Consider the following 27,047-nt stretch of genomic DNA (forward strand, 5'->3'; position numbering starts at 1 on the left):
CTTAATGACGAGTGGCTTTTCCACGCTTACTGATTTGGCGACTCTTTCCTTAAAAAGCTTTTTTATGTCAGCATCCAATGAATAGTTACTGTAAATGTTTAGCTGTACCAGAAACATATTTCAGGGAAGTCTAATTACAGGCCAAGTAGGTCCAAGTGATATCAGTTCTTGTGAGTCTGATAAAATACTTCTACTTCATGAGGCTGGAAGTTATAACTTCCTGCAAGCACGCTTCTTGTATCACTCGACTGATACCTGTAGCCCGCTAGCTGGACGTACGTATGGCCCAAGTTGCTGTAAGAATTCGTGTTGGAGCCTGCAGAATTGGCGATGTAAATATCGTGTCCGCCGCCGAATGTTGGACCATAGCCGCTGTTTCCATATATGGCGTTGTCGGAGTCTTTAACGTGAAGCTTGAATGGTTCCAGTCCATAATAATTTTTAAATGAGAATATGAAGCTGTCGGTTGAGTCTGTGTAAGAACCGCCAGAATCTATAACATAAATGAATTAGGAAAGTGATCTAAATTTGAAGAGTGAAGTCACGTAAGCTCGAACCAATTCTCGTAAGATTCCAAAGGATGACCAAAGTGACACAATGGATACCAGGCACCAGGGTTTAATTTAACAATTATTCGTAACTATTTCATCAGACCGAATTTTATTTGAGTGTCGAAAAATAATTAGTTCTGCATCACTATACGATTTGCTTAAAAACACTCGCGCCACTTCGTTATCCAATAAGAAGTAAAACCAAAACCAATCGCGATACCCCCGCACACGGTTTCCCGCACTTTGCATCAGCCACGTGAAATTACTTCGAGTTTTGATTGGTTCACTTGATTGCCTGCGTCCTTTTTGATTGGCTACAGTGATTTCTTTGATTTTTGGTTTTACGACACTCGTTTGAAAGCCACTCTATTCCACAATTATAAGATAGCCAACTCACTCCGTGCCACGTTGGTTTTTTACCCTGCACCTCATGTACAGTGCTTTCTTATAGGATGATTGATACTTAGCCTTACAGCCGTTATTAACGGCTCGTTTCCCGGTTATCTATCACATTGTACTTACGCCAGTCTCGATCAGTGTATCCTCCAAATATATACTCTCCCACTCTAATAAACGTCACCGTGGGTCCCAAGCCATTACACTGCGAGTGAAACGTACTGGAACTCCAGCCATGATCAGTAGCTCTGTAACACAGTTTCCACTTTGAGGGCAGTGTGGACACAGTACCCAGCCAACCTTTGAGAAGCTCCCAATATTCAGTTTTGTTAAGGAGGATTTCTGATGGCTCAAAATCGGGTCCTGTCAGTTAATAAGAATGAAACCATGCGCGTTAAAAAAAGGGTATGCATGGCATGGGGTGTAAAGTGACTCGGAGTTTACTGTCTGACCAACTAAACAGAAACATTTCGGATACATAGTGGATGCAGAGTTTATCAGCGGCAAAACAAAAGATTGTACACGGTCGTGGACCTTCACCACAAATCTTGATATATTTGAAGTTTGCCGGGCTTCACGTAATATATCAAGCTCGAAAGATGGTGTTTGACCACGTTTCCAAACACCGAGAAGAGAGTAGAAAATAGGACGCGCAGCGGAGTATTTAAGTGGTCAAAACACTGTCTTCAGTGTTTGATATATCTTCTTAATCCAAACTTACACTAAGGAGAAAAATTTATAAAAATATCTAATGTTAATGCTAATTAAAATTAGATATTCAAACACCGTCGCGGTTTCCTTTGTTTAAACTTGATAAAATCATTTCCCTCTTTCAACTATTAGACTGCAAAATAGTCGTATTTTTTGGGAACGCGAGCGACGCGGTCAATCAGTCGAACGAAAGGTCTGGAGCGAGTGTAGAAACGGCGAGGGAGAAACAAAAGCAATAACAGTTGAAATCGCCTGTCCATCACAATAAGAGGGTATAAAAGATGATAAATTATGTAGGCGAATTAATTTTCTGAGTATTTGTATGCCTTCTTACCTTCACATGTTGGTTCATCCTCGGTCCAGTTTCCAATTTCATTACAAACTCTGACAAATGGTCCTCGAAGCCAGTAGCCTTTGTTGCACCTGTACGTGACATTTTTGCCTTCCCACAATTCATTTCCTATCCTGTAACCGTTCTCAAGGGGAGCAGGATCATCGCAGATACGATGGCCTGAAGAAAGAAAACAAATTTCCCATGAAATAATCTTTTCACCGTTAAGTATATAGAATTCAGTTTTTCTTGCTTACATGTTGGCACAACATTGCTCCAGTTGCCATTTTCCAAGCACAGTCTGTTTGTAGGTCCTTCCAAGTGGTATCCTGCGTCACAAGCGAAGATAACCATCTCTCCTCCCCAGTAATTCTTTCCAATCTTGTAACCGTGCACAGGAACACCAGGGTCTCCACATCCCACAAGTTCTGGTAGTTTTGAAAACAAATTGGTTTAAGGTTACAGTATACCTTCGGGTCGGCAATTTTCTTCAAATTTGGATTTTTGGGTGAAAATAGAGGTCGAAGAATAATCTCTAATTTCTGAAAAAAAAAATTGAAAAAGGCTAAATATTGGCGGAGAAATGGCGGTTTTACGTTTTCACCGGAAGTAAAAGTTTACCTCTTGATTGACAGCCCTATGGCGCGTATGCAATCAACCGAGACGATTTTCGCGGGAATCACCTATATGGATGTCACGAATTGACTACTCAGTTGATCAGCATTGTTGTTCTGACTACCCAGCATTTTTGATATTAGGCGTGTCTCTATTAAGTTATAAGTAGACATAGACCACGTTTAAACCATGGACCGGTTCGAAAAAGCGAAAACAGCGAAGAACGAATGAAAATACATCAATGAGTGAAGAAGCGAAAGTTCGCCACGCTGATGAAGCTATAGTTATCGTATAAGGCGGGCAAATATTCGTGGTGAGAGAAAAGAAAGGTTCTGTAAAAATTTCGGAACTTGACAACAATAACAGGGATGCTGACAGAGACTCTTCTGATGAGTCCGATATCGACGAATCGTCGGACTCATTGAGACCATTTGAAATATTATCCATGCACAGTTGCCCACACACAGTTGCTCTCCGCGCTGTCTTTTGTTTGTTTCCTTCGCTCAGCTACTCTAGCGTTCGTATCCTTTTTAGTCTTCCCCATTTTGCCAGACCAGCTTCAAGAAAAACCGAGCTACAGAAAAATTATCTGTCTGCCTTCGGTTCCTTGAGCGCATTGCGAAACACAAGAGTTTTTTAGAGATTCGCGCGTAAATTTCACCAGGAGGTTAACGGTAGTAAACTTTCCCTGCACTGATTGGCTTAGTTACCTGAGAACCCAGTTGAAGGCGTTTGTGGGCGGAGTTTGTTCGCGAAGCAGAAAATTTTTTTTAGCGCTGTTTTCTCGAAAAAATTGTTTCGCTTGAAGCAGACACTTTAAAGAGTTATAACTCAAAGGGAATTTGTTCAATTGCTCTTAAATTTGGACAATGGCTAGTTTAACATATAAACTACAAAAGCGTGTCTGGGAATTGTTAATTTCGAAATACTTTTTCTTCGAGAGCGATTTTTGTACGATCACTCCACATTTTTTTAATCCTATTTCGAAAATGTTCTGTAACTTTTTACTGCAATCGAATATGCCAAAACGCAGACACGTTTTTTAAGCGCTTTGGGCCCTGAAACCGAGGAAAAAATTAAATTGGCAAAAAACGAAATTCGCTTTGACTTGTAGCTTTCGAAAGGTGATTCGGGCGCTCGCATTTAGTGGTCGTGAAAAATTCGGCAATTCATTTTCTTTCAAAATTCTTGATATAGCTTGATAGCCAGCTCCATAAGCTTTAATTTGGTATAGGGGTTTAGGTATCTACAGCTTAAACTGCACGCGCTACATCGCTTGCGCGCGAGACACCCCTGAAGGTATACTGTAACCTTAAGCGCAAGTTACCACTGCATTCATTTATCTTTTCTGTAACGAAGTTCAGAAGCCTCTTTAAGCCTTTCATATTTGACATGAACGCCCATTGTTTCATAGAAATACAAATTGGTCTCTTTTAAAAATAAATTACACACATGCATGAATCATAAATAATAAAATACAGTGAAACCTCTATTAGCGGACACCCTCTATTAAGCGGGCACTTGGGAAGATCACGAGGGTGTCCGCTTGACAGAGGTTTCACTGTAACTTGTAGCGCTAGCACTTCTATTTATTTGTTTGAGTCAAGCGAGCCCTTTGTTTATTTCCCTCATTTGTTTACCTGTATTTCAAAATTTAGTACTGAAGAAGGGCCACGTCCGAGACGTTTTTTAACATAGGACATTTTGGAAGAAGTTTTCGTTCGATTCAAAATCATGGCACAACCACTCTTTATGGCACAGCCCGTGGGTCAATTTGGATCACCTAAATTTGTCATATAATTAAAGTGCCAGTTGGCATGGGTCATGTCACTTTGAATGCTGTCTGGATGTTCATTTTGAGACCACGTGAAATCAAATTTATGATCAAATTCCTTCGTTATCGACATTACTGCGTCTTTAGAGTCCACATCGATTTCAAATGCTTTACTTCGAAGTAAAACGTATTTAGTTGTTTTGAAAAGACTATTATTGTAATATTTACTCAAGCCAATGAAGCATCCCTCTTGTTTGACTTATCGATCTAACGTGCAATTGTGTTTGCTGGACTCCGCTTTAAGTATGATTTACATCAGTGATGAAAAACGTAAAGCACCCAGAGTCTGCATTTTCCGACCGCTGGCCGAGGGAGACGCAGCCTCTGGGAGCGAGACTAAAGTAAACTTCTTTGTAATTGCGCCTGCGCTTTATCATACTACAGCCCCTTAAACAAGCTAGATGTGGTGTCACTTGTATACCTGCAGTGGTGGCAATCTCTGCCGTGCCGTTCTCGTAGTTTCTAAAGAAACACTTGTACACGCCCTGATCAGAGGGACTGAAGCTTGGGATAATAAGCTCTCCCTTGACTTCATCAGCAGTCTTTGTGGTTGTGTTGGTAGAAACCACCATTCCATCCTTACTCCACTCCAGACTGGGCACGGGGGATCCCCGGGCAGCACACTGCAGTGTAACCTTGTCATGGGCCTTTGTAACCGTGACGACAGAAGGTGGTGCGGTAGTAATAACAGGAGAAACTGGTATAAACAGGAAATCAGCAATCAACCTTTCAAAAAGTTCTAAAAGAAATGTTACCCGAGAACGAATTTCGAGAGCTTACATGCAGTTTTAAAGAACATTAATTTTCGAGGGGAACTATCAACCCATAGGTCCTCGACAGAAACACTCTACTGTCTTCATTGTTCACCACTAAATTTTCCTTAAGCAGCGTGTCTTAAAACTGAAAAAACGACATGAATTTAGTTATTAAAATCTCCAACCGCTTTCTTATTTTCCATCAAGGTATCCTCCGTGGACGAAATTTTTATGTCAACTGTTGACTTGCTAAAACTTGAAAAACGAGAAATTAAAATTTATCTTTTCTCCACAATAGACCTTGAAACCTTTGAGACCGCTTGCGTTTTACGGTACCGTAGTTTACTGCAGTTTTCTGCCTAAAGACGTCTTCTTCGTTCTATTTTCTAACTAAAATCCACATTAGAGACCGAATTCTTTATATCGTTATCTAAAACATTGAAGGAGGAAGTTGAATTTCATGAGCCGCTCCGCTGAGGGGGAAACTATCGTCCAATAGACGCCCGTCGGCGTTCTGTTGGATTGTACCACGTGACCAGTTTTGGACAGTGACGACAAAGGAAAATTTTGTACGTGGTGAGCCATAAGAGGTGATAGTTGATTCGTCGTCTGGTCGCAACAACTATCACCTCACATAAATCTGGAACTCATAATCTAATTTTAAATATTCGACCTTAGATTATGGCATCTAAACTGAGGATATCAAGATCAGTGCAAAATGACCGAGAGCCACGTATTCTCTGCCACTCACTTGAACACGGTGGTTTAATTTTGCTCCTGATTAGGCTAGATTAGCCAACATGTTCTAGCTGCAGTGACCTCGACTTAAAGAACCCCTTTATAAAGAGGTCCTCGGTATAACGAACGATCTTCTTCAGCGCTGCCAAAGTTTCAGTAAAATGAATGCGAACCGTATACGCAGTAGAAAAAGTTTTAACATGCCAGTGCCATAGTTAGGTACGGTGTTCTGTAGCTTCAAACAAACTTTGATGCACAAATGTTATTCAATCGTTCAGAGGGGGGAATACTGAGTAGTGCGGCGGAACACTGTTTCAAAACAATTATTTACTATACCTCGATGATGTAAGGAACATTTTGGTCGTTCTTCCGCAAATTCGTTGTCACAAGGTTTTCGATAAAACGAACTCTCGATATGACGAACCAAATCGAATTTTAAATGTAACTGTCTAGAGTACACTTCATAAAGTTTAGAAATCAATTACTTTAGAGTTCAGTTAACGCGAAGTCGAAACACACATATAAATTTCTATGAAAGAAATTTAAACACTGCCAGATTGTTAACATTATGAAAATAAGTTCCTCACTCACGAACAGGGTTTACGACAAGCACAATCAGTGCATAGACATGGCCCAAATGGTTTTCTCCGCGGCACATGAAAGGTCCTTTGTCCTCTTGCCGAGTTTCCTTGATCACCAAATCTTTTCCAGTCACCACGTGACGGTCAACAGGTAACGGTCGGAATGACCGAGTCCATTCTATCTTTGGCGGGGGATAAGCGAAGATTTTGCACGTCAAAGTCGTCTCCCAGGTTTCGTACCCCGTGTGGTAGATCTCAGGTGCTTGAACAAATCTCGGAGGAACTGTGAGAAATGGTAAAGTCGTGTTGAAGCCGAAATCAGTCAAAAGTCCAACAATTTAGTGGTCGTTAGTTTTCTGTGTTATATTCGATGAGTATACGTCCCAGACCTTGACAATGACGTAATGTGTAAAATCGTTTGTTTTATTGCAAACAAAAAAAAGCAAATTTGAATCAGTGATCTGACTTCTTATTTTTCAAGAAAACGATTCTTAAGTCTGAACAATTTGCTCCGATTTTATTTTTATGAACTAGTAAAGAAAACTTTTCTCCGTCTTGTTTTCCTCGAATCTCAATGTTTCTCTCGGCGGTTTTGACAACAATAACTTAAAGAACAGCACTTTTTATTTAAAATTAGTTTTCCATACCTTCAACTACAACTTTGACAGTGGTAGAGTCAAATCCCAAAAAGTTCCTGGCCTCGCATCTGTACAAGCCTCGATCACCGAACTGTATACTAGGAAATGTCAACACTCCTGTCGCTGCGTTATAGAAGCTATTGTCAAGCTTTTGATCATTTTTGTACCACGTGATCTCTGGCTTAGGGTAGCCCCTGGAGGAGCAGGGAAAGGAGACATTGCTTCCTTCTTTTGTCGTAAAGCTGGATGGAGGCCCCTTTCTGATCTTTGGAATATCTAAGAAAATAAAGAGCAGTCAGTTTAGCGGAATGGTCACTATTTGTAAGTAGTTCTAGGTGATCCAACCATTTGCTTTAAAAGCTGGTTCATGTTGCAGGACTGGGCTGATTTTGTACTTTGAATGGATAGCTCTTTCGCTATAGCCAACGGGACGCAACTGCACTTGTCGTGGCAGGGATACTTCATTTTATTTAGACATGACGCGACGGCGTGCAATCAGGCTGCAAAGTCACGCTGGATCAAAAATAACCAGAAAGGTTATATTCCTCAGTTACTACGCGCTACGTACAGTGTTTGTTCAATATAGCAGGCTCTGTTCTGCTGTATGACCCGCAAAATATTTGAAGTTGTTTTGTACATGTAATAGGACTACATGCTGTCCAATTTGGAAATAATTGGATGAAAAAAATTCCGAGGACAGCCAAAATTGGACGAGGCCGTAGGCCGAGTCCAATTTCGAGGAATTTTTTGAATCCAATTATTTCAAATTGGACAAGCATGTAGTCCTATTACCTATTAATTATATAGGATCCAAAAACAGATGAACAGGGCAAATATTTTATAAAGTACAGTATTTCTCACTTCGCTTTGCTCAGCACGTCACGGGTCAAACACTTTAACACGGGTTTTTTGCTTCTTTGAGTGTTCTTGTTCTGATTATTCTCCCTCATCTCGAGTAAATCAGTAGCATCTATCTCTGGAAACCTAGCTGAAGACTCCATTTGAAAGTTTAGACGTCAAAAAGGTGGAGAGAAAAGTCGGGAAATTCCGCCATTAACATAAGAAAACTTAGCGAGCTACAATCGCTCGGTGACGTTTGATGGCAGTGATAATAGATGCAACCTGATTGGGCAATACTCGGTTCTTTTATTTATCTTGACATTTCATTGGTTGATGGAAAGTATCCAGATTTTTCTCAAATTGGACAGTTTGTTCAAAGCTAAACTAAACGTTCGAGCAAAAACTATCCAATTTATTTTAAATTGGGACAGTTTGCAAAAATCAATAAAAAATAGGTCTGTCGGCAATATTGGATTTCTATGGAACGCCAGAACTGTCTTGTGATACTTTTTTTTATTATATTGGGTGGTTATGTCATTATATTTAGTATGTCATTATATCAGCGATAAACCTGAGAAGTTAAATATTTGTTTTTCACCGTTTGATCGACGCGACAACATAAACCGGAGAAAATAAACATCTCGCCCCATTGTGGCCACAGAGCAATTCAGGTGATAACAATTGAGTTTTTAATTTCGCGGGGTCTGAGTTTTCGGGGTCTGAGTTTTCGTGACACCCGTTTTTCCCGGCTTTCCCTATACTACCTCCAAATTGTACGGCCCCTTGCGAAGACTGGTGACGATCATATCGAAGAAAGCACCGAATATAATGAGGTAAGCACCGAATATAATGAAGTAATCACCGAACAAGGAAGTACCGAATATAATGGCCTTTGCACCGAATATAAGGAAGAGAGCACCGAATATAATAGTGTTAGCACCCGTAATAATGAAGAAAACACCAAACAAAGTTAGACCCGAACATAACGAAGAAAGCACCGAATATAATAAAAACAGCACCGAATATAATGAAAAAAGCACCTAATATAACGAAGAAAGCACCGAATATAACGAGGGAAGCACCGAATATAATGGAATAAGCACCGAATATAATGAAGACAGCACCGAATATAAAAACATAAGCACCGAGTATAATGGAATAAGCACCGAGTATAATGAGTTAATCACCGAATATAATAACATAAGTACTAAATATAATGACATAACCACCCAATATAATAAAAAAAGTATCATAAGACAGCTCTGGCGTTCCATAGATTTCGATGGAGCTATATAATTATGACCTAAAATATCTCGTAATTTATTGCAAAGGTTACGTTCAGCGTTTTCCAGTTGAGTCGTTTTGCTTTTGATGTATGTTATAGTCATTTGAAGTCGTTCATCGTATCTTGAAAAGGTTTCCCGAACCCTTCAGACACACAGTAGAGACATAGCTAATAGTACAGATGTAGCCTATGGTACAGACATATAGGATTCCAATCGAGAAGCGTTTTATAAGTGCCATATAACATCGGTAAAATAATCATTAGTTTTTACTACCTATGTCTTCGATCAGTTTTGACGTGTTTCCAGCAAAAGCTTTTCCCGGCCTGCCGCGCGGCCCTTGCGGGCCCCTCTCCCCAGGGGGACCCCTCTTCCCTGATTTTCCTATGTACCCTGGGCGACCACGTCTCCCCCGACGGCCTTCTAGGCCCTGGAGCCCACGAGCACCTGAAACAAAAACAATTGCAATGTAAGAACCTAGCTGGATGTCGTATTGTTATATTTGTGGGAACAAACTAATCTATAAGTTATAGACTCCATTACAAGTCTTTGTTACTAGTGATAATTGCCTGAACAGACCAAACAGAGGGAATTGAAAGAGCATCAGCAAAATTCTTAACTACAGAGGATTAGTCCTGTCAACTGGTATTTTAATGGACGTTTGGGTCAGTTTTGTGCCTCAGCTATATTAGCGTGTGTCAAAAAAACTTTACACCTTTTTTTAGATATATTTATAACAATTAATGCTCATGAACAACTGAGATAATCTGCAGATCTCTCTAAATTTCTTTAAAGTTCATTATTTCAGACAGCATTTTATTTTCTTCAGGCGGTGATAGACTCACCTCTCATACAGATGACGTCTTGATCTGTGCCATTGTTAATCTTGGTAGTAACCTAAATAAGGAAAATAGAGATATGAAGAAATCTAGAGCCAGCGTTAAATTAAAGCTTAATACAGCTGTGATTCACTTCTACTTTCTTTCTTTGTGCTTCAGTTGCAGTTCAATCTAACGGAAAGCAATTTCTTGGCCAAATAAAAAGAGATAAATAAATCAATGTCAAATGAATAAATAAATAATTACACAACGAGATATAAAATCAACAAAACTAGACGCTCGCTGCGTGTACCCAGGCAGTCGTTATACTAGCTATATTGCAATTGAGCTAAATGTTCTGCATTTGAAGTCGTGCGAAATTCAATCGAATCGATGTGCTCAAGCTATTCTGCCTTTGATTGCATTTCTTGGAACGATTAATAGCTTATTACTAGTTTGCAGGTCTTTAGGGAGCGAAATGAGTCAAGGTCTTTATATCAGCCTATAAACATTTCAGTCTATTTTCCTTAGCCGTTGTCGTTGTTGTTGTTGTTGTTTTTGTTTTTGTTTTTGTTTTTGCGTTTCCCAATCAAGCGAGACGTTTTGAATTTCAGAGTTATGGCGGTGCGTGACATAAAGTTACGAACGCGTTTGTCGAAAAACATATACTTATCAGGTTATTTTAGTATTAGTATTAGGAAAAGTGCCTATGTAATGCTTGTTTGCTCAATACAGATGATCAGTCGCCTAGATAGCCAAAGCAAGTTCCAGATGTTTACACTATTTTCCGGCCGCAATGTTGGTTTACGCGGAGGTACACCAACATGGCGGCTCCATACTGGGTTCTGTGAATTTGCGCAAAATATTTCGACGAATATCTGAGGTTTGGGAAAACGCACAGACTTAAAAATTAGTAAGTGCCATCTTTATTAATTTCCTATAACATCACAATTTCTTGAATTTATCCACTATATGGTTTTCGAATAATTTTTTTATTGCATCAGGATTGCGTGACAGCGCAAGCCGAGAATTGTTTTGCTGGGGTCAACATACATTAGTTTCTTTCAGCTTAAATGTACAATAATTCGCTACATGGGTTTCATTGATAAGATAATAAAGATGGTGAATTTTAAGCTCAGTAATGAAATGTGAAGGTGAATTAATCAACATGACACGAGCATGGGACAAATTCTGAGTCCCTGACAGGAATCGAACCCATGACCTTCCGAACACCGGGCGGACGCTCTATCCACTGAGCAACGAGAACTCATGGACAACAAGGTCTTTTAACTGAGTTCATATATGAGAGGTGTCCTGCATACTGCTAGGACCAACACTATTGAAGTCATCGTGAGTAGTGATAAGATAATAAAGATGGTGAATTTTAAGCTCGGTAATGAAAGGTGAAAGTGAATTAATCAACATGACACGAGCATGGGACAAAGAAAAAAACAACAACTAACTACTGAGTCCCCGACAGGAATCGAACCCATGACCACCGGTACACCGGGCGGGCGCTCTATCCACTGAGCTACGAGAACTCATGGAGCGCACTGACATTTAACTGAGTTAATATATGACAGGTGTCCTGCATACTGCTAGGATCAACACTATCGAAGTCATCGTGAGTAGCGATAAGATAATAAAGATGGCCCGGTGTTCGGGAGGTCATGGGTTCGATTCCTGTCGGGGACTCAGAATATTTCTTTGAAAAAATAACGAGAGAATATCGTTTAGTTCGCGATTTTAACTTTATTATACTTTACGAAGTTTCTCGGAACGTTTTACCTAGGTGTAATCGAACAGATACATTCGTAAACAAATTCAAAATGTTCGCTCGTAAATTGATCTCTCATAAGGCTTACAGACCGACTCGTTCCGAAAACGCTTAACGTCCTTCAGTTCTTCCATGGTATAACTTCCTGAGTTGCAGCAGGAGCCATAATCGGGGACGGAGACCGTTAAGTCTCGGGATTCGCGCGTACCTATGATATGGGACAATTTTTTCTATTTTTAGAACAAATCGCGCCATCCTGACGTCATATGTCCGCGCGGATTCACGCACATGTCGGGGGTTCTCGTGTGGATGTTGTCACGTTGCGTGATCAAATGGTGAGAGTTGAGAGATTCTCTTGCGTATTTTTCACAGCGATGGCAGGGAATAAGGCAGGGAATACGAACCAGGGCGCTTATATGCAGTTTTATGCTCTGAGCTAACGGAAAATGTGGGTTTTTCAGGGTCGAAAACAAGACTTCAATCTCGCGCTGGGAATGAATAATAAGATCTGCTCACGCTAGTTGTAAGCTTACGCGTATGTTTTTGCGTTTGTTCTGACTTAAGAATATACCAAGAAAACTCTCTACTCTGGTATCAAGTTAATTTGTGAGTTTCTCAGACAATGATTCATCATAACCAAAACCTGTTTTGACGGTTTCTTATTGTTTCTGCTTGTTTGGTGAGTTTGCAAAAGTTTTTGAAAGGAAAGTCTGACGCGTACAATTAGCTCATTTGCATAGTGCAGTTCGTGCACTTTCAAGTCCGAGTCGGTGTTTTCAATTGTCAACAAATCTTGACAAAGATTTCTTTCGTTATCTTTTGTGCTGAGCTGCTGTAACAAATTTCACCAACGCAAAACAGGTTACTAACATCATGTGTGTTTCTTCAACATAAGCATAGTGAAGTTTTACACTGCGAAAACAAAAATAGACAAGGAGTTTTGATAACTCGATCAACAAAATCGAAATCGTTATTCCAAGTTGATTAAAGAAAGCGTCATCGTAACTTTGCTGATTATTTCTGCTTTATTCACATATTTTCAGTTTAGCTTTTAATATGTTCTCAAACATTTATCAATCTTAAACATATTTAAAAACTATAGAGTTATTGTTTGAGTTCGATGTACGCTTTCACACGAAAGTGCGGTGGAAGTACAATTTGTCATGTTTACTGACTGTACAAAACACGCATCGGCGGGCGCTCTCATTCATCGACAACAGAGAATTTACTGGATCTTTACACGAATAAAACTGAGCAGTATCTACGGACGTAAAGTTATTGGGCCTTGATGAAACATCAAGCGTTGCTTACAATTCAAGCGAAACTCAAACTAGCAATTATTTTGTTTTACTTTTCGGTCGCGATAGACTGACAAATTCCTCGCAAGCGTGTAGCAAGAGGAGCTAGGAAACTATGAAGTCCTGAAGCTCTGCTATATCTAAATATATCCAGCTAGTTTTTTGCTGTGTAATGGAAAAGCTGTTAATCTTCAGCATATGTGAAATTTAAAGTGGAGTAATGTACAGCTCATGTAAAAGAAGCATCCGTCGGAACACAACTTGGTCAGCGATATATGTAAGCTTACAGCGGAACATACCTAAATTCGACAGTCTTACTTGACTCAAACTGGAGCAGCTTACGACGAAAATACTTAAGCAAAATTCCAACAGACGTAAACGCGTTGAGTTGTGGGCCAAAAACATGAAAAATTTCGGGAATTTCGGACGCCATTTCCCCCACGCGACATCCGCAAAAATCCTCGCAGCATGTACGCGCGTGTGCCGCAGGCGATGGCGCAATTTGTTCTAAAAATAGAATTATTGTCCCATATCATGGGGACAACCCCAATACTAGAAATGGCGCGCGCTTACGGTCTCCGTCCCCGATTATGGCTCCTGGTTGCAGCTAATAATGCGACCTCAGTTGACACTATCAGATTAATTAATTTACAAATATTCCCAAATACTAAGCTACATATATATATTTCAGATAGGTCTGACCTTTGCAGAGGCTCCCAGACCAAATAATTGGACACAAGCATTGTGGCAACTGCTACAGCTTTTTGATCTTCCGAGGGATCCAACAGACCTTTTACTTCGGTAAATTCTACCTTCGTTATCTCTGGATTCAGGCTGATATGCCTTCGACGAGTCACTCTGAAGCAAAAACACTTGTTCCTCTAACACTCGTACTTTGTAAATGAGGCATCCGATGGAAACAAGGCAGAACAAAGTATTCACAATCACGGCAACAGTCAAGAAAGTATTACTTCGAGGTTTTACGGTCTCCATTGTGAAACGAGTTAAACTGAACGTTCAGTTGACTTCCGTAGCTTATTTAAAACCCAGAGAATGTCAGACAGGAATAAGCTTGTCTCGCTTGGACGTGCCCTGATGAATGTCATCGCCTCTGTATCATGTTTTCAAACCATCACAGCATGCGTGTAGGACTAAATAGCTTCCTTTTCTCATTGAATAAATTAAGCCACTACAAGAAATAAACGCAGGGACAAAATTAGCAAAATCTGGCAATTTGTATTTTGATTGCGGAAGATTTACCTTCTTATCACTTCTTCTTGTAGCGGTATTTGACCATCTCTCATGGAAAACCTCATCAGCTTAAGCCAATAAACCTGACTGAATATACTCGAAAGTAGCCCTCTCACAGATAGTTAAGTTCCTTCAGTAAATAGCGCACATGAATTATAATGGTAAAATTAGATTTAAACAGAACCAGTAAGGAACTAAGCAATTAAGAGACTAAAAACTAACAAACCAAAGCCGTGGTGTGCTCATAAACAGGGACGGGTTATCAAAAGGCACGCATGATATGTAGTTTTTGTTCCTGTGCTAGCTTTAAGGCTAAGCTGTTAAGTCATACAGGAACTTGTGACAGGATCAGGAGTCTCGGTATTATTATGACGCATGTTATGAATATAGCTGAAATATGCCAAGTTCATAGTTATAAATTGGTTGGTTTATAAAGTGGCTAATAAAGCTTTCAATCTTTGATTTTCAAGTTGGAAGTCGATGGGTTCTGCTAACAACTGAATGCCTCTGAAACGAAATTTCCCTTTTTCACAGCTAAAAATAGAAATAATTAAGTTTATCTTTCTTAGGGATCCTGAGGTGATTTACAGATAACGAACGCAAGCTTGAATAAGATTGCACGACTCAAGGCGATTGGAGCGACTTAAATAAAAAAAAGTGAATAAGTCTGAGTAAAGACGAGAGCATTCGCGAACGCGCTATTTACTTTCGCCTCAAATCTGTCAATCAATCAACATTGGACTAACTTGACCCCAGCTGGTGAGACATGATAAGAAACCGGACATTTGAAATTGACGCCAAATTATTGCGCAATTTCATATATTTGGGCGCCATAAGGTTACTAGTATTTTGTTGTTATTCCTAAAACTCTTGTCCAAACCTCACGTCGCATGTTTAAAATTCAAAATGGCCGCCACACTGAAAACGCATTGGCCATTGTTGGTATCTGAGCGAATCACACCCCATCGCTCCTTCGATCCTAATTTCACTTCAGTTAAACATTTCATGCATCCGCTGATCAGTGCGTAAGACTCACGGTCTCTTGCCCACTGAAGTCGGTGGTGTCGAAGTTCAAGTTATTCGAAATGTTGTAGTTGTTGAGTTGGAGGTGAATAAGATTCACGGTGATCAGTGACTTGCTTTTCATGGGCAATGTTTCTTATTTGTTTCTTTGCAATTCTGATGGAAGTACTGCGGGCCGTCCTGACCGCAGAAACTTACATGAGAAGGTTTTCACACGAAGGTCTCGAGACTTAAAGTCTAACTACGGCTAACGGAGCACTGAGTTCCTGAAAGATGTCCGGTTCAGTAAATGTTTGACTGCGCTCGACTACCAAAAAGTTAACAAATGGTCGGTGATCCTTTTGTTTTCATAAATAACTTCCTTTACTGATTTTTTCTATTCTAGCAACTGAGCAGAGAAAATCTGTGCGTAACATAGTTCGCTTTTTCTCCTCTAGTGCGACCCGGAGTTTTCTTTGAACGTAATCGGGCAGGACTAACATAGATCCTTTCTCAAGGCCTCTTCTACCCTCCCCCCCCCCCGGGAAGGCACTCCCTTATATAGGTGTGTGCGGCCCCAAAGGGTAGGGTCTTTCAACCGTTTTGGTCGTAAATGGGGTATCGATTTTGGCCATTTTGGTCTTAAATTGGGTATGGTTACTCTAGTCTTGAATTGGGTATATTGTTTAGAAGAAGCTACTTTTTCATCATTATCGATAAGACCACAAGCAAAAGCCCTTCAAAACTAATGTTTAGGGCAACTGTGCCAGCCGCAACTGTCATAAACAGGGTATCGAATTTTTGGTCAGGTCATAAATAGTGTAGGGAAAATCGCAGATTTTGGTCATACATAGGGTAAGAGATTTGGGAAGCGGGCCGCACACCCTCACTAAATTTTTCTCGGAGTACTCCCTCCCCCCGGATTCTACCTCAAAGAATGATATCAGCTGCAAAAGTTCACTTAAACGTTAGCTGTGTTGAATTGAGCACGTTCACCTGATCTAAATTTCACCAAAGTAAATTCTTTTACATTGCCGATAGTTGTAAGCTAAGATCATCTTAAAATAACAAGGGAAACGCTTGGTTGCGATTATCAACTTAAAAATAATATTTGTAACATTGAAAAGCTAACATCTCAATATTGTTTCTTCACTGGATCAATTAAAGGGCTATCTGAGCGAAAGACAGAATGCAACCTTCCAACACTCCCTCCCCTCCCATATTTCACTCCCGTCCCTCCTCTCCAGTTCTTTTGTCATCATCAGTGTGAGACCAATCACGTGATATTCCCTACAACTTCATAAATATTTCCAGATGAATCTCGCATGTCAGAGAGGTCATCTATTTTTCAAAGCCTGGAGTAGTTAAATATGATTTTTTGAAATTTTCTTCAATTTCGTTTATAGTGTGCATCAGCTCTTCTCTTGTGGAGCGTAGAAAGCTATTTGGAGAAGTTGGTGAGCTCTAAAGTGACAAAGACTTTTTTTAAGTTAAGGATAAGAAAAACTCCCGAGGTTCTAAAAATATATCTATAAAAAATAAAAATCGATTATGCATGAAATTTTAACACTGCTGATCATACAACACCAACGCACATGCTTTGATCATTCCCTTGATACCTATCAAAAATGTATACAGGCCCACATTTGGATACCCATCCGGAAAAGAACAGAATTGAACAAAACGTTTTTTCACCGGGTAGGTAATCACGCCCTTATCCAAGTCGTACAACTTAATGAGTTGATTCCTTTCTTTAGTTGTTTTAAAAAAAAATTCGAGTACTTTCATAGCACAGATACCATACATTACAGCCTTATCTTCAATTTAGCTAACAGATATGAATTGAGCGAGTGAAACAGTTTGCATCCCAAAATCTTTGTGTGTAACCATGACTACTTCTTACTACACTCGACAAAAATCATTAGCAAGTCGAACAACCAGTCAAAAGGATCTACGTTGTAGGTCTACTACATTTCTTACCGTGATTCTAGGACATCAACCTCGCGTACCGTTTCCCAGTCTTCAGTTGTTGTTGACCTCAAACTCCCGGAATGACTAATCTCTGTTTTACTTGGTCGATGGCTAGATCATCCATACTTTGAAAATCCATAACAAACTACTTGCTGTTTGAACCAAAGCCAAAAATGTTGGTGGCAGTTTGCGTCGCGTGATGCAAAGATTTAATCCCATGGAAAACAATTGGGCCAAAAAATGCCAAAAAAATGGTGGTGGGATTATTTTGTTATACAAGAATGTATTTCATGATTGATTTCAATTGTCAAAACATCTCCAAATTTTCTTTGGTTCAAAATCAACGCCAAAACAACGATATCTACGCGTGTGGTCTTTATATTCCACCAATTACCTCAAATTATTTTGACCCCGAAATTTTTGAATAACTCGAAAACGATATATTGAATTTTTCATCCAAGGGATCAATCTTCCTCTTGGGTGACAGGAAAATATTCAGACAGTGTCTGTCACAACGGACATAACATCATAACAAACAAGAAGATCTTTAAGATCTTACAACCGCGCTTTTAAAAGTTAACTGTTTTGGTAGCATGAGTGACCCGAAGAAAAAAAAACGAAAAAAAAAATATCGGTTTTGAACCTATTTCCAGCAAATTTGGCACACTGGAAGCTGAGAAAATTACTATATTTCCGGTCATCATTTTTCAGCTCTTTTCGTCATATCCCCCCCTCGGGAGGGTTTTGTAAAGTTAGCGAATTAGTTGCAAGCCACCGTAATGGTGATTGCTGTCGGCGAAATGTTTATTTGCTAAAAAATTGCGGCCAAATCTTTCGGAGATGGAAGTCAGGACATTTGTAAGGATACAGAAAGTAATTTGGGACCAGTTGCTGACTTGTAAGGCTGAAATTATCCAGAAGTAAGGTTTTTTTAACGTGAACGTAACGAAGGCCACGCGGTGAATAAATTATCGGCTCTTCTCACTGTCTCGTTCTGTTTTTTGTTTCGTTCTCTTTTGGAGTCCGCCGAGGTCATTTTTTCGTCTAAATAACTTGAGAAAAGTTCGAAAAAGATGTTCCTCTTGAATTTTCAGCTTTCAGGCAATAATCCTGGATTTTTTTGACCGAAACGTAGGTTCACTGGTTATGTTAATGTGTTTCGGTGGCTATGGGCGACCGTCGCTTCCTTTGTCGACTCACGCAATGAAGCTAGGTTACAAAAAAAATCTAATAATATTTAGTTCTGGTTTTGTTCGATTTCGTTGAAATTTTAATATGATGAAGCTGGATTGTTAACGAATAGATTTTAATACTGCCGATATGAGGTAGCTATTAACGCTAAAGTGATATATCGCTTCGATGTCAGGGTTTTGAACAGATTTTTTTGCAACGTGTAGGTTCGGCGTGATTTTGTAATCTGAGATTTCTGTTGACCCTGAAGAAACAAGGTTTGGCGAGTAAACATTACCGATTGCGTAATTCAAAGTTGGCCGAGTGGAGATCTACGTCTGGTCTCCGACAAAAAAAAAAATTAAAAAAAATAAACCAAGGGTAGAACATGAACCGCGCTCGGCCCATGGCCGCGCGGTTAATGATCAGTCTGACTCTTCATTTCGTCCCAGTCGACGGAACAGTTATGACAATGGGTTAAATTCTCATGGTAAAAGACTTCTTGATATTTGCAAAAGCGCCGATCTGAAAATGCTAAACGGAAGAGTTAGCGGTGATACTCTGGGAAGACAAACATTCCACGGAAGAAACGGAATAAGTGTTATCGATTACGTAATTTGTGACCAAGATCTTTTTTCCAATGTTTCAAATGTTGTCGTCAAGCAGCCACGCTCGTTATCGGACCATAGACCAATAGTAACCTGGATGAATATTAACACAAGCATTTCCCAACGTAACTCCTCATATGAAAACAATCCATTTTCTGGTCTTCCTATGCAGTTTCTTTGAGAAAATGATTCTGCTACAAAATTCAAAGATATCTTACGTTCACCAGATCTCCAAATGCTCATACGAGACTACAGTGAGGATGACATTCCCAATGAAGATGTCAACACCTCGCAGCTAAAAGATGCTTAAAGATAAGAATAAGAAAAAATCGTACAAAAATGAAACCGTTATCGAACAAAAATGGTTTGATAAAGAATGTCGCTTTAAGAAACACGAGCTAAGGAAAATTTCAAACCAAAAACACAGAGATCCTTTAAATGCATACTTACGAGAGCAATATCATGATACTTAAACAAAATACAAAAAGCTACTGAATAAGAAAAAAAGTGATTACTACAACTCAAAAATCACTGAGTTAGAGGAAAATGCAGAAGACTCAGACAAAAAATGCTTTTGGGAATGTTTAAAATCAATGGATGACACGCCAAAAGATGAAGACGACATTCCATCAATCTCAGAGGATAACTGGTTAACATACTTCCGTTCCCTTCACTCGAAAAGTCCTTTAAATCCTATTCAGCAGTCAATAATGAATGATCTAAAACTTCTGGAACATCATAAAGGGCAGTTTCCCTCTTTAGACTACTTGACCACTGAAAATGAAATTTTTGTAGCCGCTAAAAGATTGCAAAATAACAAATCGGCGTTCTCGGACAAAATAAAAAACGAAATGATCAAAGCTAGTCTTCAAGAAATGATTCCCGCGTATCTTAAATTCTTCAACTCAATTCTTACTTCAAGTATAATGCCTAATACTTGGTGTCGCGGTCTAATTACACCAGTATATAAATCAGGAGGAAGAAATGAACCATCAAACTACCGAGGAATTTGTGTCTCAAGCTGTTTGGGAAAGTTATTTTGCTCTATCTTAAATCAGCGATTGCTTGAGCATGTCAATTCTCTTAATATTCTACACAATTCCCAGATTGGTTTTCTACTCAAAAATCGAACAGCAGACCATGTTCTTACATTGAGAACTCTAGCAGATAAATACGTGCATCACCACAACGAAAACTTCTATGCTTGTTTTGTCGACTTCAAAAATACTTTTGACTCAGTTTGGCATGACGAACTTTTATTTAAGTTATTACAAATTAATGTCGGTGGTTTTTTTTTTTTTTTTCAATTTAATAAAGAGCTTGTACTCAAACTCTACATGTTCCATCAAAATTGGCCAGAATCAAACACGGCCCTTTCCATACGTAAGAGGGGTACGCCAAGGTTGTATTTTGAACCCGTTACTGTTCAACCTCTCTATTAATGACATACCATTCTCTTTTGAAAAAATTCTGTCTGATCCCTTTGTCCTACCAAACGGCGCAAGATTAAATTCACTTTTACATGCAGACGATTTAGTCATATTGTCAAGATCAAAAATGGGACTGCAAAATTGCCTTGACACCCTATCATCCTATTGCAGTACATGGATGGTAAGTATCAAACCAAAAAAAAAACAAAGTTATGATCTTTCAAAAACATGCTAAGAAATGTATACAGTCTAATTTTCATATCGACAATGAGCCTCTTGAAATTGTCCAAAATTATACTTATTTGGAAACACTCTTCGACGGGTAACGTTTCATTGGCACTTGATAAATTGAAAGAAAAGGCCATTCACGCCCTTTTCAGTCTTAGAAAACACACAAATTTCAGCAAACTGCCTCCATTCCTAGCGAATAAAATTTTCGACGCAATGATCTCCCCAATTTTGACATATAACAGTGAACTGGGGTACATATGCAAAATCTGATCTCAAGTCTTGGGACAGTTCCCAGATCGAAAAAAACGCATCTCCAATTCTGTACACGTTATTTAGAGGTAAGCAATAAGGCATCCAATGTAGCATGTAGAGCTGAACTTGGTGGGTTTCCTCTCATTATAGTTATCAATCAGAAAATCATGAATTACTCCTCATATCTTCTAAGTAAGGATAATTGCTCTATTGTTAAACAAATCTTTCTCATGTCGCGAGATCTTCATCACGCTGGTAAAAATAGTTATTATTCTAATATTATAAGTATGTCTGAATATTATGATTTCCCTTGTTTTGATCTTACGTACTTAACTAACGCTAGAATAAAACATTATGTTGGCCTAATGCAACAAAAGTACATTTTATATTGGCAACATACCATGCAAAACTCTTTCAACACTTTTAAGAACGATTATACACCCTCCTCTTATTTAGGCCTAACAAGCAAACTAAGCGAAAGAAAAGAACTAGTGAAATTTAGGATAGGCAATCACAAACTAAGGATTGAGACTAGTAGATATGATCAAATTCCAAGGGTTAACAGACTCTGCCCTATTTGTGCATGTAATCAAATTGAAGACGAATCTCACTTTTTTGTATATTGCAAGAAATACTCTTTTCTAAGAAAAAAATTTTATAAAAAAATAGAACATATCATTCCGACTTTTAAACAATTATCTTCGTTACAAGCCATTGGCGAACGTATGACTTCTTCAAATCATTATATTAATATTCAATTAGCAAAATTTATTTCATCTTGCTTTGATTTACGCAATATTCTACTTTCAAATCAAACCAATGTAACGTGATTGCGATATCATAACGTTATTATATGATCACGATAATCGTTACTGTTTTAGTTTTAGGTTACTAAAGCTTTTGCAACACTGTATGTATTTATGGTCATGCAAATACAGCTAGTTGTTGTTGTTATAGAAGCAAGTAGTTGATGCCTTGTTCCTTAGCTGTTTGTCTGGGGAAATTAGCACCGAATTGTGGGTAGAGTCTTTCATATTTTTAAAATTTTTTTGCTATTTTCATTTACTTTACCTATAAATTGTATGTAAAATGCCCTGTATAGTGAAAATAAAAGAATTGCATTGAATTGAATTGGAATTGAAGACACTGATTTACGAAAGCTTGTGTATTACATTGTAGCATCTATCAACTGACCAAAATTATTTTAAAAAGGAGCAGCTACGTTATAATGAACTCAAAACATGTGAATACCAATAGTCATAAGGACAACTTTATTTTAGCAATAGAATATTCAGCTGTTTACAGTGATCCGATTTTATTACGAAAATGGTTAATTTATGCACTTACTTGTTGTTAATAAATTGGCTTGGCCACGCCTGGTGATTCGACAGTTGTTACCTTAAATCAACAACTGGTTCATGCTTTAGCGTTCATTATCAAGTTATGATACACGTGGGAGGTTTGAAAAGAGGCGTAAGAGTTGCTTGGGGCGATGACTGATCGAGAGTACTGAATTCTAGTTCCTTGAAGTTAGAGTTGACTTTAACTCCAGAAGCTGGGGTTGCTTTCGACTATCGCCTTAACCAACTCTTACGCTTCTTTTTATGCTCTCCAAACTTTTTGCGTGTACCATAATAACTCGATAAATTTACCATGGTCAATTCTGAGTCCGTGAATTTGATTGGCTCTATTACCGTTTTCTATCGGCTGTCAATCTCGAGCCCTGAGTCTCTCCGACTCGGTCAGCGGTTGACCGAGTGGAAGGGACTCTGGGCTCGAGATTCATTGGCTTTAAGAAGACAGTTGCACTCGTGATTTTTTCTACACGCATCAGTGGACATCGCATTACCTTTGAATTGTCTGATTTAACACAATAAAACAGTTCTTTTCTACGAGTAAGGAGCCATGGACTCCTGACGAGTTACTTGACATTTTTTTGTGCAATTGGACTATGGTAAATTTATACTTAACAATTAGACTACTCGCCCTCGTTTTCTCGGCCTAAGAACACAACGCAATGTCCCCGATCAGGGCTCGAACCCGAACTGCTCTATCCGGAGACGAGCGCACTAACCATATATGAGGTCGCCGCGCCACCCACCGTGTTGGGTGGCGCGGCGAAACAAGACACTTTACCCTCACAGCGCCTCTCTCCACCCAGGTGTACAAATGGGATCTGGCGAACTTAATGCTGGGGTAACCCTGCGATGGACTAGCATGCCGTGCCGGTGAAAGTAGAAATACTTCTAGGCGCTTCATGCTACAGAAACCAGGATTAGGTCCGGCCTGATGAGCGCTTGGCTCCACTGCAGACTTTACCAAGCTACCCTCGTTTTCTAAGAGCTATAGTCAAGAAGGCGCGGCCGTAGAAAACTCGGGCTCGTAGTCTTAATGTTAAATGGTGCATTTTTACGTAAAGGGTGAGCTTTGTCGACGTCATAGTTTACGTTTTTCCTTATTGACATGCGACTTTGCACAGAAAAGGCATCATGCTAGACACAAATTGACTTCAAACATTTAGAGCTTTTGAAACTTAGTAATTAGCAAAACTTTTGGCTCTTTGAGTGTAATATTTGCCTTTTCACTTTCAGAACTGATACTTTTGTAGCTTGATAAGAACTGAATCACTTATGCTACTGAAACAAATATTGTAAACAAAGATTCCTCTACGCTGAATTTGACTGTGCGGCCTTGCTAGCTATATGTTAGAAATTAGTTTTTAGATCCAAGTTCCTTGAATTGCTATCTTTAATTGTTTAGCTGTATCAGAAACAAAGGATTTCAGAGAAGTCCAACAAGAGGCCCAGTAATATCAGTCCTTGTGAGTCTGATAAAACACTTCTACTTCATGAGGCTGGAAGTTATAACTTCCTGCAAGCACGCTTCTTGTATCACTAGAGCCATACCTGTAGCCCGCCAGTTGGACGTACGTATTGCCCAAGTTGCTGTAAGAATTTGTGTTGGAGCCTGCAGAATTGGCGATGTAAATATCGTGTCCGCCGCCGAATGTTGGACCGTAGCCGCTATTTCCATACATGGCGTTGTCGGAGTCTTTAACGTGAAGCTTGAATGGTCTCAGTCCATAATGATTTTTAAATGAGAATATGAAGCTGTCGGTTGAGTCTCTGTAGGAACCGCCAGAATCTATAACATAAATGAATAAGGAAAGTGATCTAAATTTGAAGAGTGAAGTCAAGTAACCTCGAACCACTTCTCGTAAGATTCCAAAGGTTGACCAAAGTGACACAACGGACACCAGGCAATGTTTAATTTAACAATTATAGGTAACTATTTCATTACAGGGGATTTCATTTGAGTCTCGAACAGTAATTGGTTTGCAACACTATACGACTTGCTTAAAAAATCTCGCGCCACTTTTTTATCCAATAAGAAGTAAAACCAAGACCAATCGTGACTCCCTCCTACACGTTTTCCCGCGCTTTGCCGTTAGCCACGTGAAATAACTTCCAGACATAAAGTCAATCTTAGACTCCCCTGCGTTAGAACGAATTGGGGAAAACAAAGAACTGCCTATCACGCTGTTAATGATTTTAATTCTCTCAGCCAGATAATACGAGACTCTACTAATGTAAATATTTTTAAGAGACAGGTTTTTAATTTTTTAACTTAATTAAGTGTTTTATAAATTTCATATTTTTAGTTCTATTAATTAGTATTAATCTTTGAGGTCCTTTTCGACAACCACATATACGTGAAAAAGTTTCCTCAATAAAGATTATTATTTATTCATTCACTTGATTGCCTGCGTTCTTTTTGATTGGCTAGAGTGATTTCTTTGGTTTTGGTTTTACGACACTTGTTTGAAAGCCGCTCTATTCTACAGTTATGAGATAGCCAACTCACTCCGTGCCACGTTGGTTTTTTATCCTGCACCTCATATACAGTGCTTTCTTATAGGATGATTGATATTTAGCCTTACAGCCGTTACTCGTTTACCGGTTATCTATCACATTGTACTTACGCCAGTCTCGGTCAGTGTATCCTCCAAATATATATTCTCCCACTCTAATAAATGTCACCGTGGGTCCCAAGCTATTACACTGGGAGTGAAACGTACTGGAACTCCAGCCATGATCAGTAGCTCTGTAACACAGTTTCCACTTGGAGGGCAGTGTGGACACAGGACCCAGCCAACCTTTGAGAAGCTCCCAATATTCAGTTTTGTTAAGAAGGATTTCTGATGGCTCAAAATCGGGTCCTGTCAGTTAATAAGAATGAAACCATGCCCGTTGAAAAAAGGTATGCATGGCATGAGGTGTAGAGTGACGCGGAGTTTACTCTGTTTGACCAACTAAACAGGACTTTTCGGATACACAGTGGACGCAGAGTTTATCAGCGGCAAAACGAAAGATTGTGCACGGTCGTGGACCTTCAACACAAATCTTGATACCTTTGAAGTTTGCCGGGATTCATGTAATATATCAAGCTCGAAAGACCGTGTTTGACCACGTTCCAAACACCGAGAAGAGAGTCGAAAATAGGAGGCGCAGCGGAGTATTTATGTTGGCAAAACACTGTCCTCATGCAGTGTTTGATAAATCTTCTCAATCTAAACTTCGAAATCGAAATCGAAACTAAGGAGAAAAATCTATGCTAATTAACATTAGATATTCAAACACCGTCAGGGTCATGATTTCCTTTGTTTAAACTTGATGAATTATTAATAAGCTTGAGAAAATCATTTCCGTCTTTCAACTATTACACTGCAAAACAATCGTATTTTTTGCGAACGCGAGCGACGCGGTCAATATTCGAACGAAAGGTCTGGAGCGAGTGTACAAACGGCGAGGAGAAGCAGAAGCAATAACAGTTGAAATCGCCTGTCCATCACAATAGGAGGGTATAAAAGATAATAAATTATGCGGGTGAATTAATTTTCCGAGTATTTGGATCCCTCCTTACCTTCACATGTTGGTTCTTCTTCAGTCCAGTTTCCAATTTCATTACAAACTCTGACAAATGGTCCTCGAAGCCAGTAGCCTTTGTTGCATCTGTACGTGACATTTTTGCCTTCCCACAATTCATTTCCTATCCAGTAACCGTTCTCAAGAGGAGCAGGTTCGTCGCACATACGATAACCTGGAGAAAGAAAACAAACTTTAAATGATGCGAAGGCTCTCTTCCCGGTTCAATACATACAATACAAAGAATTTAAGCAGCACTTGTAAAACGGAAACCTGAGGCATATAAAAATAATGTAGGTGAAAATAAATTCACCACTCCCAGTTGTGTGCATTTGCTCACTGATCTTAAGGACCTATTCCATTATCCACTTTGCTTTGCACAGTGCTGACCAGCCAAAGAAGGACGGAACAACTGTCCACTACTAGGCTTGTAGATACCTGAGCTAGTGTAGGGAGCTGAGTCAATTTGCACTAGGATAATCACAGAATTCAGTTCTTACATGCTGGTACAACATTACTCCAGTTGCCATTTTCCAAGCACAGTCTGCTTGTAGGTCCTTCCAAGCGGTATCCTGCGTCACAAGCGAAGATAACCATCTCTCCTGCCCAGTAATTCTTTCCAATCTTGTAACCGTGCACAGGAACACCAGGGTCTCCACATCCCACAAGTTCTGGCAAGTTTTAAACAAACATCAAACTTGGTAAGTCAAGAATGTCGAAGATCTTATACAGTCCAAATGTCTTCCTGTGAGTGCCATGGTTCTAGACTGGTACCTATATCGGGGATAAAAATCTAAAGGTTCCCTTAGGATTAGTCGGAGAGAATAAAACTTTAAAAATAAGAAGGATGAGAATTACTCACAAATGTTCACGGCTATCAAGAGGCCCTGCGCCTAAGAAACGACCGATGATTTCCGGCTAAAAAATAAAGTCGGCCGATTTTTATCTCCCAAGTAAAGGTTACCGAATACTATTTAAAAATGAATTTCTTTTGTTTCAGTTTCGCTTTAAACCAAAAATATCGAGCCGCAAACTTTTTCC

General features: G+C 39.3%; 2 protein-coding genes across 2 annotated transcripts in view; both read right to left on the reverse strand.

The window, feature by feature from the left end:
• Positions 1-150: 150 nt before the first annotated feature.
• LOC145494718 (uncharacterized) lies at positions 151-14,816 on the reverse strand. The gene is made up of 11 exons (XM_081474282.1): positions 14,644-14,816; positions 13,869-14,547; positions 10,119-10,170; positions 9,550-9,720; positions 7,160-7,426; positions 6,523-6,795; positions 4,860-5,135; positions 2,247-2,417; positions 1,993-2,169; positions 1,074-1,310; positions 151-493 (listed from the first exon to the last, which is right to left on the reverse strand). The coding sequence occupies exons 2-11, from the start codon at positions 14,157-14,159 to the stop codon at positions 162-164; spliced, it is 2,247 nt and encodes a 748-aa protein (XP_081330408.1). The 5' UTR covers positions 14,160-14,547; positions 14,644-14,816; the 3' UTR covers positions 151-161.
• Positions 14,817-22,206: 7,390 nt separating this feature from the next.
• Positions 22,207-27,047, reverse strand: part of LOC145494719 (uncharacterized) — a 16,609-nt gene continuing 11,768 nt past the window's right edge. Inside the window, exons 7-10 of the mRNA XM_081474284.1 lie at positions 26,507-26,677; positions 26,005-26,181; positions 25,064-25,300; positions 22,207-24,225 (exon numbers count right to left, since the gene is read on the reverse strand). Coding sequence (XP_081330410.1) covers positions 23,894-24,225; positions 25,064-25,300; positions 26,005-26,181; positions 26,507-26,677 — 917 coding nt within the window. The 3' untranslated portion in view covers positions 22,207-23,893. The remainder of the gene's footprint in view (positions 24,226-25,063; positions 25,301-26,004; positions 26,182-26,506; positions 26,678-27,047) is intronic.

This window comes from Orbicella franksi, chromosome 8 (genome assembly GCF_964199315.1).
Source record: "Orbicella franksi chromosome 8, jaOrbFran1.1, whole genome shotgun sequence".
NCBI classification, from domain to species: domain Eukaryota; kingdom Metazoa; phylum Cnidaria; class Anthozoa; order Scleractinia; family Merulinidae; genus Orbicella; species Orbicella franksi.